The sequence below is a fragment of the Pseudophryne corroboree genome, chromosome 2, assembly GCF_028390025.1.
Source record: "Pseudophryne corroboree isolate aPseCor3 chromosome 2, aPseCor3.hap2, whole genome shotgun sequence".
NCBI classification, from domain to species: domain Eukaryota; kingdom Metazoa; phylum Chordata; class Amphibia; order Anura; family Myobatrachidae; genus Pseudophryne; species Pseudophryne corroboree.
This window is the reverse complement of record NC_086445.1, coordinates 35,381,337-35,401,466: the sequence shown is the minus strand read 5'-3', so window position 1 is coordinate 35,401,466 and position 20,130 is coordinate 35,381,337. Positions and strand designations below refer to the sequence as shown.

Here is a 20,130-nt window from a genome sequence, read left to right as displayed (position 1 = left end):
AGGTCTACCATTCACAGGACAGGCCTTATTTGGAGACGAACTAGATAAATGGATCTCCAAAGCTACTGCGGGTAAGTCTACATATCTTCCTTCCGCAGCTCCCCCAGCCAGGAAGGCTTATTCAGCTTCAAATTTACAGTCCTTTCGGAAGGCCAAGTTTAAGGGCAAATCCAGAGGTGCTTCTATAGCCTCCAGAGGCGCAAGAGGTAAACCACGCAAACCAGCAACTGCCGGTTCTAAGGAATAGAGCTCAGGCTCTGCTTCCTCAAATCCTTCAGCATGACGGTGGACCGCGATGCCTGGAAGGACTGTCCGGAGGGAGCCCGACAAAAATGCTTCAGTCACATCTGGTCAAGTTCGTGCACGGATCCCTGGGTTATTTCCCAGGGCTACAGACTGGAGTTCCAAAAGCTCCCACCTCACAGATTCTTCAAATCAAGCTTACCAGCTTCACAAGAGGCAAGTATAACTTTACAGCAGGCCATCCAAAAACTGGTACAGACTCTTGTCATTGTTCCAGTTCCACCTCATCTGCAAAACAAGGGGTACTATTCCAACTTGTTTGTACTACCGAAACCGAACGGTTCGGTGAGACCGATTCTGAACCTCAAGTCCTTGAACCCGTACTTAAGAGTGTTCAAGTTCAAAATGGAGTATCTGAGAGCAGTGATCTCAGGTCTGGAGGAGGGGTAATTCCTAGTGTCTCTGGATATCAAGGATGCGTATTCATATTCCGATCTGGCTGTCTCATCAGGCTTATCTACGGTTTGCACTGCAGGACTGTCCCTACCAGTTCCAGGCCCTGCCAATTGGTCTCTCCACGGCACCAAGGGTGTTCACCAAAGTGATGGCAGAGATGATGTTTCTCCTCCGCAAACAGGGAGTGAACATAATTCCGTACCTGGCCGATCTTCTGATAAAGGCTCTGTCCATGGAGAGGTTGCTGGGCAGCATTGGTCTCTCAACCAGACTACTCCGGGATCACGGGTGGATCCTGAACCTTCCGAAATCTCACCTAGAGTCAACACGGAGGCTTCCCTTCCTGGGAATGATACTGGACACTGAGTCGCAGAAGGTGTTCCTTCTGTTGGAAAAGGCATTAGTAATCCAGTTAATGGTTCGGGATGTACTGAAGCCAACCCGGGTATCGGTGCATCTATGCATTCGCCTTCTGGGGGAAATGGTGGCCTCTTACGAGGCGCTTCAATACGGCGGGTTTCACGCAAGACCCTTCCAGCTCGATCTGTTGGACAAATGGTCCGGATCGCATCTTCACATGCACCAGAGGATACATCTGTCACCAAAAGCCAGGATCTCCCTTCTGTGGTGGTTACGGACTTCTCAACTCGTCAAGGGTCGGAGGTTTGGAATTCAGAATTGGTTTCTGTTGACCACCGATGCAAGCCTCAGAGGTTGGGGAGCAGTCATCCAGGGGGTGCTGTTTCAGGGAAGATGGTCAAGTTAGGAAGTCGTCCTTCCAATCAACATTCTGGAACTCAGGGCTATATACAACGCCCTTCTGCATGCCTCATATCATCTTCAGGATCAGGCCATTCAGATCCAGTCGGACAATGTGACGGCAGTAACGTACATACACCGACAAGGCGCAATGAAAAGCAGAGCAGCAATGTCAGAGGTGTCAAGAATTCTCCTCTGGGCAGAAAAACACGCTGCGGTGTTGTCAGCGGTCTTCATTCCGGGAGTAGACAACTGGAAAGCAGATTTCCTCAGCAGACTCAACCTGCACCCGGGGAGTGGGGCCTTCACCCGGAAGTGTTCAGGTTCTTGACACGTCGATGGGGATATCCACAAATCGACATGATGGCCTCTCGTCTCAACAAGAAACTTGAGCGGTATTGTTCCAGGTCGAGAGACCCACAGGCAGTGGCTGTAGACGCTCTGATGACTCCATGGGTCTATCAGATGGTGTACGTGTTTCCGTCACTTCCTCTGATCCCAAGGATTATAAAAAGAATAAAAAGGGTAAGGGTTCAAGTGATACTCATAGCTCCGGACTGGCCATGAAGGGACTGCTACGCGGACCTTCTGGAGATGCCCCTCGAAGATCCGTGGCCTCTACCTGTTCGCGAGGATCTTCTGCAACAGGGCCCGTTCGTCTATCAAGAATTACCGCGGCTACGTTTGATGGCATGGAAGTTGAACGGCTGATTCTAGCCAGGAGAGGGATCCCTGACAAGGATATCCCGACTATGATCCAGGCCAGGAAGGGGGTAACGTCCAAGCATTACCACCGTATTTGGAAGAAATGCGTCTCTTGGTGTGAGAGCAGAAAATATTCTGCGGTGGAATTTCATCTGGGACGTTTCCTGCTTTTTCTGCAGGCAGGTGTGGGCCTCCGTCTGGGCTCCATAAAAATCCAGATTTCGGCTTTATCCATTTTCTTTCAGAAACAATTGGCTTCTCTCCCTGAGGTCCAGACGTTTTTGAAAGGCATTCTGCACATCCAACCTCCCTTTGTGCCTCCTACGGCACCTTGGGATCTCAATTTGGTGCTGCAGTTCCTCCTATCGGACTGGTTTGAAGCATTACCGGAGGTAGACGTAAAATATCTTACGTGGAAGACCGTCACACTGTTGGCCTTGGCTTCGGCGAGGCTTGTGTCGGAGCTGGGGGCATTGTCTCACAAGAGCCCCTATTTAATTTTCCATGAGGACAGAGCTGAACTCAGAACTCATCAGCAATTTCTTCCTAAGGTGATGTCTGCGTTTCAACAAGCCTATTGTGGTTCCGGTTGTTACCGAAACCTCTGCTACTTCAAAGTCTTTGGATGTTGTATGTAAAGAGAACAGCTTGTCTCAGGAAATCCGACTCGCTGTTTGTTCTTTATGATCCCAATAAGATTGGGTGTCCTGCTTCAAAGCAGTCAATTGCACACTGGATCAGGCTCACTATCCAGCATACATATTCCACGGCAGGCTTGCCAGTTCCAAAATCTGTACAGCCCCACTCTACTAGGTCAGTGGGTTCTTCTTGGGCGGCTGCCCGGGGTGTCTCGGCTTTACAGCTCTGCTGAGCAGCTACTTGGTCTGGTTCGAACACGTTTGCTAAGTTCTACAGGTTCGACACTTTGGCCTCTGAGGACCTTCAGTTTGGTCAGTCAGTTCTGCAGGATTCTCAGCACTCTCCCACCCGGTTTGGGAGCTTTGGTACTTCCCCATGGTACACTATCAAATTCTTAAAGTGCCCATGGCTCCTAGTCGTCACGATCTGCTCCCGGGGAAATGGGGTCTCCACCAGCAGGTGTTCCAGCAGATCATCCACCTGTGGGGCTGCCCACAGATAGACCTGATGGCTTCTCGTCTCAACAATAAGCTTCACTGGTATTGCTCATGAACCAGGGACCCTCAGGCGAGGGCAGTAGATGCATTGACGTCACCTTGGCCTTACCGGCTGGTCTACCTGTTTCCTCCGATTCCGTAGCTTCCAAGGGTGCTCAAGAGCATCAGAAATCGGGACTTCCGGGCAATACTGATTGCCCCAGATTGGCCTCGTAGGGCATGTACGCGGATCTTCTGGACATGTCCGTCGAAGACCCTTGGCCTCTACGGACTTACGGCGGCTGCGTTTGACGGCATGGAGGTTTGATCGGAACATCCTAGCTCACAAGGGTCTTTCCAAAAAGGTTATTGCTACCATGGTTCAGGCCAGGAAACCTGTGACGTCAAAACACTATGATCATATCTGGAGAAGATATGTCTCCTGGTGCGAGGAACGCACATATCCACCTGCAGACTTCCACTTGGGTCGTTTCTTACATTTCCTGCAGGCTGGTGTGGATAAGGGCTTGCGTCTGGGTTCCATTAAGGTCCAGATTTCATCTCTCTCCATTTTCTTCCTGAAGAAATTGGCACTACTGCCAGAAGTTCAGACCATCTTGCAAGGGGTAGTCCACATACAACCTCCTTTTGTGCCGCCTATGGCACCCTGGGATTTGAATGTAGTGTTGGAATTTTTACAGTCCTGGTTTGAACCTCTGATGACGGTAGAGGACAAGTTTCTCACGTGGAAGACAGTGATGTCGATTTTACGAGGACAGAGCAAAGCTCCAGACTCTGCAACTGTTCCTGCCGAAGGTTGTCTCTGCGTTTCATATGAATCAACCTATTGTGGTTCCATCAAGTTCTGACACCTCTGCTCCTCCGGAGGTATTGGAAGCTGTGCGTGCCTTGAAAATCTTGAAAATCTATGTCAAGCGAACAGCTAGGATCAGAAAGACTGAGTCCTTGTTCGTGCTCTGTGATGCGCAGAAAAAGGGTTGTCCTGCTTCAAAGCAGTCCATTGCTCGTTGGCTTAGACTTACTATCCAACAGGACTATGTGTCGGCAGACTTGCCTGTTCCTAAGTCTCCGAAGGCAAATTCTACGAGATCAGTGGGCTCTTCCTGGGTGGCTGCCCGTGGAGTCTCGGCCTTGCAACTGTGCCGAGCTGCTACCTGGTCGGGGAAGAACACCTTTGTGAAGTTCTACAAATTTGATACCCTGGCCAAAGAGGATACCCAGTATGGGCAGGCGGTGCTGCAGCAGTCTCCGCACGTTCCCGCTCATTCTGGAAGCTTTGGGACGTCCCCATCGTACTACATTCCTCAATATCCCTTATGGATGCCACAGAAAATAGGATTTACTGGTAGGTAATTAAAATCCTTTCTCGTAGTACATAAGGGATATTGGGCGCCTGCCTCAGTGCGTTGACTTTTCTGCATGTTCTCGTTTCTGTGGTTACCTTTTCAGCTGTTGCTGCTGTTGTTCCCAGCTCTTGCTGGTTGTTCTTGTATGTTCGTGGTGTGCTGGTGTATAATCTCACCACTCTTTGTTATCCTATTTCCTTCTCTCATATATGTCCTTTCTCTTTCGGGCACTGTTTTACCTATAACTGCCTGTGGGAGGGGGTATAGAGGGGAGAAGCCAGCACGCCCAGTGAAGAAAATTTAAAGTGCACCGGCTCCTTTGGACCCCCGTCTATACTCCATCGTACTAGATTCCCCAATATCCCTTATGGACCACGAGAAAAGGATTTACCGGTAGGTGATTAAAATCCTACTTTCAAAAGAGTTGGATAATTGTATAAAGCAATTTCCTGCTCTTTCATCTATAAATCACTTTCAAAAGAGTTGGATAATTGTATAAAGCAATTTCCTGCTCTTTCATCTATAAATCACACCAGTTTTCTAACATCTTCCTGTGTCTTTCACAAATCTAAATAGAACTCGAATTTCAATTGCCTCTTTCCTTTCACATCTTTAGACTAAATCCAGTTTGGCTTAATCAGAATCTTAATACCTTCTTAGGAACAAGAAATTCTGGAACCCAACAACACTGTCTTAACAACTGTGTGTCTCTGTTTTACATAGAGACACACAAGAATGCTCCCCTGTACTGCATCTCAAAGAAATTGCTTGTCCGGAGACCCCTTTGCTGGTGTCAGGGTCATTAACAACTAAATTCCTATGTGAGAATGTCCCAAGGGCAGTTTCTTTCCAGATGCCAAAGCCTTTTGGAAACAATATACCTTATACATAAATATAACACGTTAAAACACTTTATTACCTATACATTTACAGTATAAGTCGCCAAGTGCTGATTTGTCCATTTAAAGGATGGTGAAAGCACCACGGGTTTATCGTGTGGGATGGGTCTCCGGCCACAGGCAGTATTAAGGTGTAAGTTTCTGAAGTGTCACAGATGCCGGGTATTGAAGATCTGGATTGGGACAATTGGGATTAGCTTGTTTAGTAGATGAGAAATTGAATGAGGAAGGTTCTATAGGAAATGGAAACGTGAGTCACGAAACTAAGAACTGGAACCTGAATGAGCGATCTCAGGACTGGAATCTGCAGCAATAATCTCCATACTGGAACAAGTCACTGGACACGGGGTTAATTCAGACCTGATCGCTAGGCTGCGTTTTCGTACAGCCTGCGATCAGGTCTAAACTACGCATCCATATGCACCGCAATGCACTAGTGAAAAAAGATTAGTGAGAGGCCGCTGAAAATCAGCAGTGGTAAAATAGTGAGAGGTAACGTAGTGAGAAGTGAAGGTGGTAAATGTGTTGCATTGAAACGACACACACAATAGGGATGCAGAATTAAGTATTAACCTGTTTTGCTCCTGAGGCCGACCAGCCACCGCAATCCAGGGGGACCCGCGCCCCAAAAATCCACCCACCAATCTGACATTCTAATATACATTTGTGCAGGACTCCCCTTGCTCTGTATGCAGTCTAAATGTCAGGAACCTAATTAAAACCAGTATATAGGACCGGTGGATATGGGCGCTACCACGAGGCAGAAGGGGTCTCTGGCCTTCAATTGTGTATGTAAATACACAGCATTAGGTATACAGGGAAGGGATCCTTCACCTTCACTCCTCACTACTTTTATTTCTCACCATGTAACCTCTCACTAATTTACCACTAATGATATTCAGCAGCTTCTCTCACTAACCTACAGATGTGTCCTCTTACATCTTTGCTCCGTGCGCTAAAAGACGTGTTACACAACGCGTGAGTGCCATGTGACTCTGTAGCGCCCAGCGTCTTTTGTTGCGGTTTTTTTAGACACAAAGTAATGCAGTAGGACGCAGAAGCAGCTTCTGCTGATTAACATGATATGCAGCATGCCTATATTCTGTGTGTGACTGCGACTGTATTTGCAGACAAAATGCTATGCTACAATGTTTTCATGGAAGACACTGTAACTTGGCATTTCAGATGCAGATTTAGCCGCAATTACAGAATATAGGCATGCCGCACATTTTAATCAGCAGAAGCTATAACAGTACTTTGCGTCTAAGAGGCATTTATGTGGGGGGAAAAACGCTACAGAGTACCGCCACGACATGGCGTGATTTCAAGGGCTGTTTAGCGTGACTGCAGTAAGGCTGTAAGAGGACACATCTGTATCTAGCTTCACTCTATAGCATAATGGTCCTGCCAGATTGCAGAGGTTCTTGGTGGGTTGTATGATACGGTCACCCAGCAATGTTGGCCTGGGGTCAGGAGGATGGGAGAGTGAAGAAAGACAAAATATGTCAGATTATGTGTGGACTGTACAGAGGGGATAGAAATGCTTTTAAAGGGTATGTGCCTCCGCTCATCCATATAAGCCAGTGATGGAGGGTAGAGTAAATATGTGAGAGAGACGCTGTCTGTGACCAACACGTGTGGCCGGATATTCCTCCTGTCACTGTCAGTGTAACATATGGGAATAATGACTACTACACAGAGACACTGCCCCTTCTGTCTCTGCCTATGTGTGTCTGTGTGTAACACTGTCTGCTTATTGTCATACACAGGAACTGAGGCCGGTGTAGAGCTGGATGCTGGTGATCATCGGGGGCTGCAGGAATTCCTCCCAGAGTCCAGTGCAGGTCAGTGATGCTCGCTCTTCTATAATGTGACATCTATCCCATTGCCGGACAGAATGGGAGATCATAGACTGTGCACGGCGGCTGTTCTGGGTGTGAGACGCTCCTATAGCAGTTCGCTGTTCTGTAATATGTTGGGGAGAATAGATGTGTGACCGTCGGGTATGAGAGGGATCGGGCTGCTCCTCTGGTCACATATAATGATGAGAGGCCGTGATTCCGGCTGTAGGGGGCAGTATGTGAGGAGCAAGGACAGATACACAAATGGCTATAGGTGACCTTACAGCAGAGGCTCTCACACTGCTACACGGCATCACTCAGCTGACTGCTACGTATAGGTGGGTTCTCCAGGTTATCTCTAGGTCGTCACCCACAAAGAGATATTGTCATGCCCCCCTATGGACAGGAACTCCCCACCAGCCCCTCATCGGGGACGGAGAGCAGGGTGTGGGGTCCATAAGGACATGTAGTAATCTGCACCCTTACAGCAGGTTGGTGATGTTTGTGCTCCTATTGGCTGTGATGGTGAGCAGCACTAAGGGTTCCAGCAGTATCATCCGGTACTGTAGGCAGGTCACCCTCCCTGTGTGACAGCAGTGGTGTTACGTGGCCCTGGGCTCTCATTGTTATAGTGCGGACCTGTAAGTGTCCTTCCAGGGAACTACCAGAAACTAGCAGCAGGGCCTGGATGGTGTAATGAAGGGGAAGGGCATTCCTATGGCGCAAGGTTTGCAGGGTGTAGCGCCTTTCTCCCTCTCGCCTGACTGCATTGTGTAATATGCAGAATGTGCTTTACGTGCTGCCGGCCCTGCAGTAGCAAGTATTGTTATGTGCTGATTCCAGCTCAGAGACGTGACCTCGGACATGCTTACTCCCAGCATACACTTCCACATCTTCCGCACATGTGCATAGTTTATATCATGTCATCATTTATCTGCACCTGCCCTGTAACCGTTGCAATAGATACACCTATTAGTGTGTACACGCACTTATTGGCTAGTCATGGGCTGCGTTGAGTGACCGCTCCCTTGCCGATCTTTACTTTTCCACGCGTGCGGCTGTAAGGGTTGATACGTGCAAAATGCTTGTGGGTGTGCACAGGCACATTAACTTTCCTTCGCTTCTCAGCATGCAAAGTGTGTGGTCATACATCATACGCTGCACAAACTGCTGTAGTAATCGCTATGCATCAGACCCAAGACTACGACTCACAATGGAGAGGTTCTGACTTCTTGTACAGTATTACGGCAGCGGTCTCCATCACTGGCTCCTCAGTGGAATCTGTCAGAGTGGTGTCAGGAACAGCCGCCCTCTCCCACTGGGCCAGGACTGGGGATGGATCTAGACTTCTGCATCAGATTCCAAGGAGGATTTTGTAAAGAATATCTGAGGTCAAAAATGGTTTCCCTACTGCGAAAACGTTTTAAAAGATGAATCAAGAGACAGAAGTCCCAATATAATATTGTTATATCCAGTGGAGGTAGAGGTGTCATGTATGAGCCCATCTCCTATCAGTTCATCTTGCCCTGTCTTAATGATTTGTTGGCTGCAGCCATCGACACAGAGACCGGAGTCTTCCCACTTGGAAATAAAGGGAAACTGTAACATTGTCGTCTATGAGATGGGTAATAAATGTGGGGAAGTTGGGTCTTCTGACGTCTCTGGAGAAAAGATATGGGAGACATCCTAGACTTCTAGCAGCTGAGACACTGAGAATCCCCCCAAATAATCCTATGATTGCAGAATCAGTCCTGGATCTCTATCTGGGAGGCTTTGACAGTCATAGAATTTAATTTAGTAATTGTAAGAGTATGGGAGGACCTGCAGGACTCTACATCACATTGCTGAAGATGGCTTTATCATGGTGGAAGGAATAAATCAGTCTGAGAAAGGATTGTCCTCTAGTATCCTTAGCTCCTCATTACTAGATGTATGTGGGGATAAGGGGGGTGCTTCTTCAGGACAGGTCAGTCCAGGGGCAGCGGTCTGCAAACCAGAGGGCCATCATAAGATTACAGATCACTTCTGCCCATCTGGAAAGGACTGAAGCACGTCAGGGACAGGATAGTCAGGAGACATGTATGTGCCAGTCATACAACAGGACGGACATCACCGGGAGAACCAGGAACGTGTGAGATTACACCATTGGGAAGAAGATGATGGTGTTGGTTGGAAGTGAGTTTGGTCCCAATCTCAACAGTTCATCTATGAGCTACTTAGCAGGAGTAGTAAGTGAGACCTGTCGGGCAGCTCTGGATCAAGCAGAACGTTATATATTCATATATTGCACAGAGATGGGGACTCTCGGCCATAGGCCTGATCATGAGCAAGAAGACAGAGGAATGTTACTCTCCTAATACCATAGACTGCCTGTAGGAAGTAGCTGCTTTTCCCAAATATGGGCTTTCCCACTGGGTTTATTTGGTGCGGATTCCCAAGATCATAGAATATCGCATGGGAGGGGGTTATTCTTAAGGTATAATAGACCATCAGCTCTTGGGGCCTAATTCAGATTTGTACGTAAACCCGATAGTTTATATACAAATCAGATGGTTGTGAGGCCGCGCAGGCATGAGATACTAGTTTTGCACATGGGCACGGCGAGTGTTGCGATATTACTTACAGACCCCTGTCAGCTGCTGCATGATTGAGGTGTTGGGTGGCAGCACCTAGCACCGTTCTTCAAAATGGGGGGGTGTTGGGTCCACGGTCTGCTTTTTCTGGTACAGACTTACTGGACCTGGGTGTCCGGATTCGACTGTCAGACCGTGTAAGCTTCAGCTTATGCAGGCTGACGGGTGCCTAGAAACGTTGAGACTTGCGATCAGTGGTTGCAATGGCGATCCGAGGCTGTCTCCTCAGACGCAGCACTTGGATTTCGCAAATGCACGCATGAGGCGTCTTATCCCCTACAGATGCCTCCTGCTGGATTTGAATTTTAATTCCATGGAATTGCAGAGCCACTGTGCAATTCCTTACAAGTACAAATTAGGCCCTTGGTCTGGATTACAGTAAAGCCCCAGACATTCTGGATGATATCATACAATTGGCCTAGAAGAAATGGGCGTGGCATCTTGTATTTTCAATGCCTCCTCTGCTGTATTCTATGTCACTTATTGGACAAGCCTTATAATAGGCACAGCCGTAGCACGCTGGGATCCCAATTGGGTTATGATGGCCTTGGCCCTTCCTTGTTTTGATCTTTTGTGGAAAATGCAATTTCTCACCATTATACCAACCTTCCTGCGTGTGATTACCGCGGCCCGCAGGATTGGACGGCGTACAGGCCTTTCTCTTAGTGTCCGTACCTGAGTGTTATAGCATTGCCCATGTTACCAGGCAGGAGCCGTAGAGCAGATTTGTGGTTCTCTTGGCTCTACCAAACACACGTGTCGTTCCAGCCGGGATACAGACGTTTGATGGGAAGGTTTTGCAAGCAGTGGTCCTTCTGTAAAGTTGTTTCTTGTTACAGTTCAGGAATTCCTCTGAGACATCCCGCCTATAGCTGTGGCACAGAAATGTCTCCACACACAGGTTGGGAATTAATGCTTTATCACAGCTGATATCGGGGCATTTGACCCCATATCTATAGCAGCCTATGTGGGCCAAAAATCCACCGCAGTCCCTGATAATGATCCTAGTGAGAGTACTAGGAGAATTGTCTGGTATGTTCATAAAAACACTGAAAATTTTTCCCCTGACGCCATCTTCTGCCTAAATTATCTGCCACAAGTGATCTGACCACTAATCCCGAGGGCCTAGCAGCCAGGTGATGCCAAGTGTGCCCACATACCATGTACTCAGACTGAGGGTAGAGATGAGGGTTGGGGTATGCATATTATTGGGACAGAAGGATATACTGTAGGCGAGGGCTGCGCAGGAGATGGCGCTTGTTGGTAATGGAGTAGTGACAGCGCGGGCAGGGAAAGGCCAGTTACCAACACGCTCTGGAATTGGGCGTTGCTGTGTTGCCCAGATGCCCCCATCTCAGTTACCCGGGACAGTGTTATTTAGGTAATGTCAGAATGGGTGAGTCACGGTCACATTGCCTGGGGGGCTCAGGGTCTAATAGCTGATGGTGTTCTTCCTCTGTATAGGGGTACACAGGCAGCATCTGGTTGCTGCAGGTTACACTGCATGTATAGCACAGTATTTACTAAGCCTTCATGGGGACTTATTTACTGATGGTGTAAGGCTGCAGTGCATAATCCTATCTGATATTGGCTTTCATATGACCGACTGTGCTATCAAATCTGATTGGTTACTCTTGTGTATAAAGTATAAGCCTGTAATATAATTGTCTCATTGTGCTATAACCCATCCATATACACAGGGACTAAACATACAGTCACACAGTAATAGCAAATAAATACACTGGTGAACAAACATTTTGTCAGGTGGTATTATATGTATTTTCTATGTTGAGTTCAAAAATTATCTTAGAATCCTTCTAATTACAGTATAGGTTTACAGTTACGCTCTCTAAGAATATACAGAGCGTGAAGGTTTTTCCCATCTGTAAAATTATATTGTTTTCTAAAGGCTAGTGTTTTGGGAAGACTAGAATAAGATAAGAAGGGTACAGAATAATAGACAGTTCAGTCACATTCTGCTGGACGATGCACTCTGGACTTTATTGGTGGAATTCATTTGTATTTAAAGTGAAAATAATTAATGGGCATCTATTGTTACAATGGAATTGTTTGGGTGTCCTGCAGTTATCACGCACCCAATCAGGCAGGGTTTAGCCGCGTAAAGCAGCAAAACCCGACTAAACTAATGGTCGTGACAGAAAAGTGTTGTTTGGGTGCCCAAACTGCAATTTATTTAGCACATTGCAGCTCACCACCACCGGGGAGTGCAAGCTGAAGTGTGTCTGCCGCAGCTAATAGGCATAATGGAGCAACAATTGAATAGCTCCGATAGATGCCCATAAAATCAGTTGCATTCCCCCATAATGAGTCAAAGGAGTGGCGACTAAGCAAGTAAACCTGTCGTACTAAGTCACCATTCCTAGCCCGTTACTCAGAGTTTGTACGGTAAACATTTAATACTGTGTGTTTCGTTGATATTTATGTAGTTCAGTAAATTATTTTATAATGTTTAGATCACAATGCCTAGAAATTGTTAACTATCCGGACTCTCTTTTTGATAAATTTGTGTTGAGGTAACATTTACATTTTAGAAACATTGTTTTACTCCACTCGATAATAAGTGTTATGAGCTTTTCTTTGGATGCAAAGTTGGAGACCAAGATAAGTTGGGCCACTCTGTTGTATCACTTGTGTCAGACTCCTCAAAGGTTGGTCAAAGGGTTCTTAGATCATGAATTTTGCTGTTCCAATGATTCAGTGGGAACCAAGAGACCACTCTATAGATTGTTATTTTGTCTAATGAACATTTAAGGAATCGGTCAACGCACAATGGGACGTTCCTGTGCCAAAGCCTCCAATCCTTACTTAGTGACGAGGAACAAGAACTAGAGACTGTAGAGCAGTGTTTCCCAACCTCTGCACACTAACAGTCCAGGTTTCTGTGATATCCATGCTTGAGCACAGATGGTTAAATCAAAATAGCCTGACGTACTAATTAAGTCATCTGTTGTAAAGTATGGTGATTCTTAAAACCAAGGCAGTGTGCCTTGAGGACTGTGGTTTGGAACTCGTGCTGTAGAGCATGGTGATGATCATGTAAAGCTTGATCCAACCTTTTGAAGCTTCCTTATCTTCTTAAATACATTTACTTACACAAATAGATCTCAAAACCTTGTCCAAAATATGAACCTATCCACAATGCAAGCAGAACTTTGAGGCTCCAGATTGAAAGCCTAGGTCTCCTCCAAAAAGGAAAAGAAGTACGTTTTTGTAGATATAGGCATAGTGACTTTAAAGCAGAGGTTCTCAAACGCGGTCCTCAGAGCATCCCATCAGCCCAGGTCTTTAAGGATTTATTTTCCCTTGAAGGTGGACTTTTTTGCAATGATAATTTTGTTATGAAAGCACTTGGTTATGAGTAGAAAACAAAGAATTGCCATTTATCAGTTCTTCTAAAGAAAGCTCGAAAGCTGTATTTCTCCACAATGGAATGGAATTTTCATCAGTACCACTTGCTCATGTTGCTGCTATGAAAGAAATAATGGGAGCATGAAACGTCTGATAGAGAAAATCAAGCGTGACGAGTACAAATTAAATGTCTGTGGTGACTTAAATGTCATTGCTCTTTTGCTTGTTCTACAACTTGGTTTTACAAAGTAGTAGTGTTGTTCTTTGTGAGTGGGACAGCAAACACTGGAGAAATCATTATGCTCTCCCAGGAAAGAATAATGTCAGTAGACCATTTGTTGATCTGGAAAGAATATCTACCTACACTCCATATAAAGTTTTGTCTTATGAAGAACTTTATTAAAGCAATGGGTCGAAGGAGACTTGGATTTACATACTTAATAGTTGATCCTTTTTTTTTTTTTTTTTTTTTTTAAGGAGGGGATCCTTTTTATAGGACCTCAAATATGAGATGAGAGCTTTAATGGTCAGTTGAATCAGGCTGAAAAAGCTGCATAGGAGTCTTTCGAGAGTATTTGCCGAGACTTCTTAGGGAAAGATAAGGCCGACAACTATGAAGGAAGAAATAGTGGACAAGCTTTTCAGATCTCAAAAGACCATGAGATGTAACATGTCTTTGAAAATCCATTTCTTGGACTCGCACCTGGCTTTCTTCCCAGTAAATCTTGGAGCAGTCACCTGAACATGGCAAGCGGTTCCACCAGGATATTTTCATAATGAAAATGCCGTATCCGGGCAAGTGAAGTCCAAGTTATGCTTGTTGACTATTGTTGGACCCTTGGATGCTCCTGAGCCAAAATACAGCAGGAAATCCTATATTTCTACCGTTTAAGGGAGTTGAACATTTACTATGTATGTATTGTTAATAAACATAATATTGAAAACTTTAATTGGAAGTAATTCAAAAGCCTTACATAATAGATATATTGTGAAATGATGTTTGAATTTAGCACAAAAAATACTGAAGGATCCATCAATATTTACTCTTGTGACAAAAAGTAGGAAACTTGTTTTACCATTCAAATATAATTGATCAATAGCAGCTTTCTGGGAACAAGATGATTTTTCCATATCCGAAAATCCGATATCTGAAATATTCCAAATTGTACCATTCTTTGAGCTTGACTGAGATAGTGACACCTCTGCTTTCTGATGGTTCCATGTATACAAACTTTGTTTCATGCACAAAATTATTACAAATATTGTATAAAAATACTTTCAGGCTGTATGTATAAGGTGTATATGATGTGTATAGGAAACATAAATGTATTTCGTGTTTAGACTTGGGTCCAACCCCCAAGATATCTCCTTATGGTATGTAAATATTCCAACATACGGAATAATCCACAATACATCTGGTCCCAAGCATTTCAGTTATGGGCACATCTATTGATCAGTAACATGAACATGGAACTATCCCATGTATTGTAAGTGCAATTTATTTTCACTCCAAATGTTCAGCAAACCACAATTTATGTAACCACTTCCTCTTCCTCCATATTTCCTCTGATGTTAGGAAGTGTTATATACCTGAGAATGATCCTGCACTCTGGCGAAACACTGCCTCTAGTGGCCAGATCTGATGTTAGGAAGTGTGTTGTATACCTGTGAGTGATCCTGTATAGGCTCCGGTAGAACACTGCCTCTAGTGGCCAGATCTGATGTTAGGAAGTGTGTTGTATACCTGTGAGTGTTCCTGTATAGGCTCCGGTAGAACACTGCCTCTAGTGGTCAGATCTGATGTTAGGAAGTGTGTTGTATACCTGTGAGTGTTCCTGTATAGGCTCCGGTAGAACACTGCCTCTAGTGGCCAGATCTGATGTTAGGAAGTGTGTTATATACCTGTGAGTGATCTTGTATATAGATTCCGGTGGAACACTGCCTCTAGTGGCCAGATCTGATGTTAGGAAGTGTGTTATATACCTGTGAGTGATCTTGTATATAGATTCCGGTGGAACACTGCCTCTAGTGGCCAGATCTGATGTTAGGAAGTGTGTTATATACCTGTGAGTGATCCTGTATAGACTCCGGTGGAACACTGCCTCTAGTGGCCAGATCTGATGTTAGGAAGTGTGTTATATACCTGTGAGTGATCCTGTATAGGCTCCGGTGGAACACTGCCTCTAGTGGTCAGATCTGATGTTAGGAAGTGTGTTATATACCTGTGAGTGTTCCTGTATAGGCTCTGGTGGAACACTGCCTCTAGTGGCCAGATTATTGTGCACAGTGGTGCTATGCCGGCCAGGCTTTATCAGGCAGTACATTGTTATATAACACTGCTGTCACACACCTCATTACCTTGGTTTTTGTGCATTCTGTCTGTGGATAACTATTACAGTACAGGGTCTGCCACTCTCTCTGGGTGATGTACAATAGACATTTTAGACTTTTACATTTTCACGAACATAAATAAAGAGAATAACCTATAGTGATGCATTAATTGTGGACTGCAGGGACATGTGACTAGTCTCTGAGAGGCTCATCCTGTGAGCTGAACATTCCATATAGCGCATGTGTTACACAGAGTCTGCGCACACAGGTGCTGTTGTGATTGGGATACACTGTAACAGGAATGTCTTGGTAAAGTGCCGGGTGTCCTGTGCGGACTCGCAATAGTGCGGAACTCAAACTACATGCCTACTACGCTTTCATGACAGTCGTGCTATCGCATGGTCTCAGCCCAGTTTCCATCCTGAATCGCTCATAATATGCAAGGTCCATATGGCCAAGATCCATACAATTCGATAGAGATGCGTACATTTGCTTCTGCGCTGTATGCTAAAACTCCCCATCTGCGTCCGTACAATCAATATTGTTCCACTCAGAATAGAAGAACCTGATGCAGGAGTTATGGTCGTTATAAGTTTCTTTTATTATTTACTATCTCCTCCATGCTTGACTTAGGTCAAGGGGCGAAGGAAGTACCTTAAGTGAGGAGCGTGACTGGAGTAGGCTTGGCAGTGGTTATCAGAGAGGAAATTAACAAATCTGAGAGTGCGAGGCAGCGTGTATTTTATGACGAGATCAGAAATGGTTGAAGGATACAAACTCTTTGTATGTGAGGGTTAGTAGCTTGTGTTAGATTCTGGAGGTAATCTAGAGCTTTGCAGTGGCCGTGGAATGAGAGGAAGAGCAGTCTCGCCATGATGTTTATGGTGGATTGCAAAGAGTAAAACCTATTGTAAGGATGTCCTGATATCAGTTATTGGCAGCAGTGAAGGTGGGAGATGATGAGAGAATGAATAAATGGTTCTGGTAATGACCGGAGTTAGATAGGATTATGTTCTGGCATAGTTTCAAAGGAGAAAGCCGCAATACAGCTCAGAGAGCTATATGTGTGGAGCGTAGCTTTGGGACAGTCCAAGATGACTAAAAGGCAGTGTGCTTGGTGACCTGGGGAGGATGTACTGGTGCCAATCATGAGGAATACTAGGAGAGATAGGGGAACGGAGATGAGCTCCATTATGGCCATGTTGAACTTTAGGTAGCAGTGAGACATCCAGGTGGAGATATTGAAGTGTCGCCTGCATAGTGGTGGTAACAGAGCCTGAAGGAGCGTATTAGTACTCATACAGAGGATGTATAAACCGAGACATGCATGGGGTTGACCCTGTATATGATTCACATTAGATGTATGGAACAGAGCGAAAAAGCATCTGGATTTAGTGTCTATTCTGTCAAGGGGGACCAGAAGGCGGAACCCCCCGGGCCAGCACAACCCAACCGCCCCAAGACATCACAGGAAGAATCAGCAGGTGGTAGTGGAAGAAGTTGGTGTGGGGTGAAGTGTCTGGTGATAGATTTCATGACAGATGGTGCTGATGTTTCCTTTACACTGGATGGCATAACGGTGGGCAGCAAGTTGCTGTTATCTTAGATATGACTACGGTTGGTTGACTGAGTGGATATTATGGACTTGGTGAGAGAGAGAGCGGTATTAGTCATAGAATACATTAGCAGTGGCGGGAGTTGACATCGTGGTGAGATTTCCTGTATTGGTGCTGGGCAGTACAGGACACCATAGGTGGCTGGTCTATGTGCCAGTGCTGGCAGTTGGTGACTGGCGCTGCCTCATCTAGTGCTACAGGAAGTGCAGCGCTAAAGAGAGACTATAACATTATGGCAGGAGAGGAGAGGGTCTCGTGAGTATAGAGCAGGACAGTCCATGCAGTCTACAGTGTTGTTGGCTGGTCACTAGGCCCAGATATAATGCAGGTCTGTAGAAGATATGCAAGTGGGGACTGTTTGCTGTCTGATTAGGAGAGTCACACAGGGCGGTAATCTCTTTTTATTGGCAATAATTCTATCAGTATTTAGCAAGGAGATGACGCATAATGTGGTCACCCTCTCCCAGCACTGGGCTACGGCTCTTGTGTAATAATGATTTAGTACCACCCTCTCCTTTCCCCTCCCCTCCATCCTGTTCTGCCCCTTGAGTAATAATGGTTTTATACCCTCTCCTCTCCCTTGCTATCTGCCTCTTGCACTACAATGGTAATTTCTACCACCCTGAGGGAAGCCATGTGCAGCAACTCTGTAGCTTTCAACCAACATCTTATACCTACGGCCAACTTTGAATCCAAGGTTTGGCGTGGGACAAGTCATTGGTAAAATCTATGTAAGATACATCCATGGCTCCTCCTTGAGTCACCCAGTCACTTCTATCCAGTCATTACAGTGAGTAAGAATAAGTCCTTTATTACCGTTGCTCGCGATTATTTCTTGATATGATGCTATAATTGTTAGTAAATTATTTAGGTCATGTCTCAGTGTTGATTTGGAGAGCTGCCAGGTCAGTTGCCTTGTCACTGCATAATGAAATATCACCAGCAATGGAACAGTTCCCGTGGCCAGATTATGGTGTTATATTGGGGATACCCTGGGGTTATACAGCAGGAAGAGACACTTAGATCATGGATTGTTATAGTAATAAATGGTTCTCACATTAATGTCACTCAGGTCATGCCCATATTATTTTATGTACAACTTGTGCCTATTATTAAATTGGCATCTGCTTGTAAACTGGGTTGGCTGGTTAAACCATTTTTTATTTTTATATATATATATATATATATATATATATATATATATATATATATATTCTCACTCTCCTTTTTTTATTTTTTTATTATTATGTGACTACAGCACAGCACAATGACTTCTTAAATAAAAATGCTATTATAAGGGATTTCCCAGGTGGTATTCCACATTCTTGTTGCTTGAAGTCTTCATTTGAGTGAGCTGAACCAATGCAGTAAATTCACACACACAACAGGGAAATAGGATGGGAGGGTGAACCAGATCAGAGAGGTACTAAACCTGCCTAGCTTCAGCTGAGACTCCACACATCCATCCTCTAACAATCCTATAAGACATGATAAAACTACAACTAAAATTCTTATTTTCAATTTCATCTGTCTGAGTGTACTTGGTATGTTTTAGTAAGTTTAGTCTATCTACATATATTGTTTTTAAGGAAATATGTCAAATCATATCAAACCCTAATAGCTTTAGATGTTTTATTTTAATGTTAGAAAGCATTCCAACTTGGTTGATCAAGGATTCTCATACATAGCATACTTTCACAGTATTTATAATAAGCAGTATTTATTTATTTATTTTTTCATTAAAACATTTATGAAAACCCAGTTTTTTACATCTTCATGATGCTGAGGTTTCTGAAGTTCTGAGGAATAATCCTTTGTTATGGTCTATCACAAAATTGTGGCATATACTTCGACATAAAAATAATTTCAATGCTCACAACACGTTATTCATGCCATTTTTCGAAATCTGAAATTTCAGGGTGGTTGTGCGGGACACATCTTCACACTTTTGCAGAGGGAAGATTTAGTGAATGTGGGATCTTTTATTGATGAAGATACTAGACGCCCACTCCAATACTCACAGGCTTCGGAAAAGTTTCCGTCTTTTGGTAATTTTCCTGTCGCTTATATGCAAGTGAAACATTACGTATGTAGTATAATTAGAGGTTTTTTGGATAATGACTGGGAACATAGTTTGGATACTCTTCTAAAATCCACACCTGGGCATAGACGAGTTCTCTCCGTCCATTCTTCTGCTTTGCGTCATCAGATCAAACATGAGGAAACACATACGGGAATGTTGGGTTGGGCGCGGGCTGTCTGGTCCAGAAAATTACTGCCAGCAATTCAGCATCAGGGGGTGTTCTTGAATATTTTTCATAAAGCATACTTCTCTCCTCATAGACAATTTCTGGCAGGGATGTCCACTTCTACGTCTTTCCCTCGTTGCCTTTCCACAATAGCTGATTCATATCACTACTTTTGAAGATGCTCCTTCATACAACGCTTTTGGTTACAAGTACGGAACTGCATTAGTGTATCTGGTAAATTATGTTCCATATACTGATATTTGGGCGTTGTTTGGTATACTTACGGAGGGGCAGTGAGTGGCGAGAGGGTGTAAGAAATTAGTGTGGTTGTACGCAAATCAATCCTGCAGACATGGATCAGTGTGAATCCCCCCTATCACTGTCTATTTTTAAAGAAAAACTTTTCCACGGAATGGAGAGAGACGATGTTGAATGGAGATACGCGGGTAATGAAGTTTAGGAATACATGGGAAAGTTATATTGCCTCATTACATTTAGACGTGAGACGTAAAATTCATGCCTCCATTGAGAACACACATTGGTATGT

General features: G+C 44.9%; 1 protein-coding gene across 17 annotated transcripts in view; it reads left to right on the top strand.

Moving 5' to 3' along the window:
• LOC134995275 (zinc finger protein 436-like) overlaps positions 1-20,130 on the top strand; it is a 213,255-nt gene that overhangs the window by 70,916 nt on the left and 122,209 nt on the right. For 15 of the 17 annotated variants that reach the window (XM_063951077.1, XM_063951086.1, XM_063951088.1 and 12 more), the window contains exon 11: positions 7,314-7,388. The exons of the other annotated variants lie outside the window; for them this stretch is intronic. In XM_063951077.1, the coding sequence (XP_063807147.1) occupies positions 7,314-7,388 (75 nt within the window). The remainder of the gene's footprint in view (positions 1-7,313; positions 7,389-20,130) is intronic. 17 annotated transcript variants of the gene reach the window in all.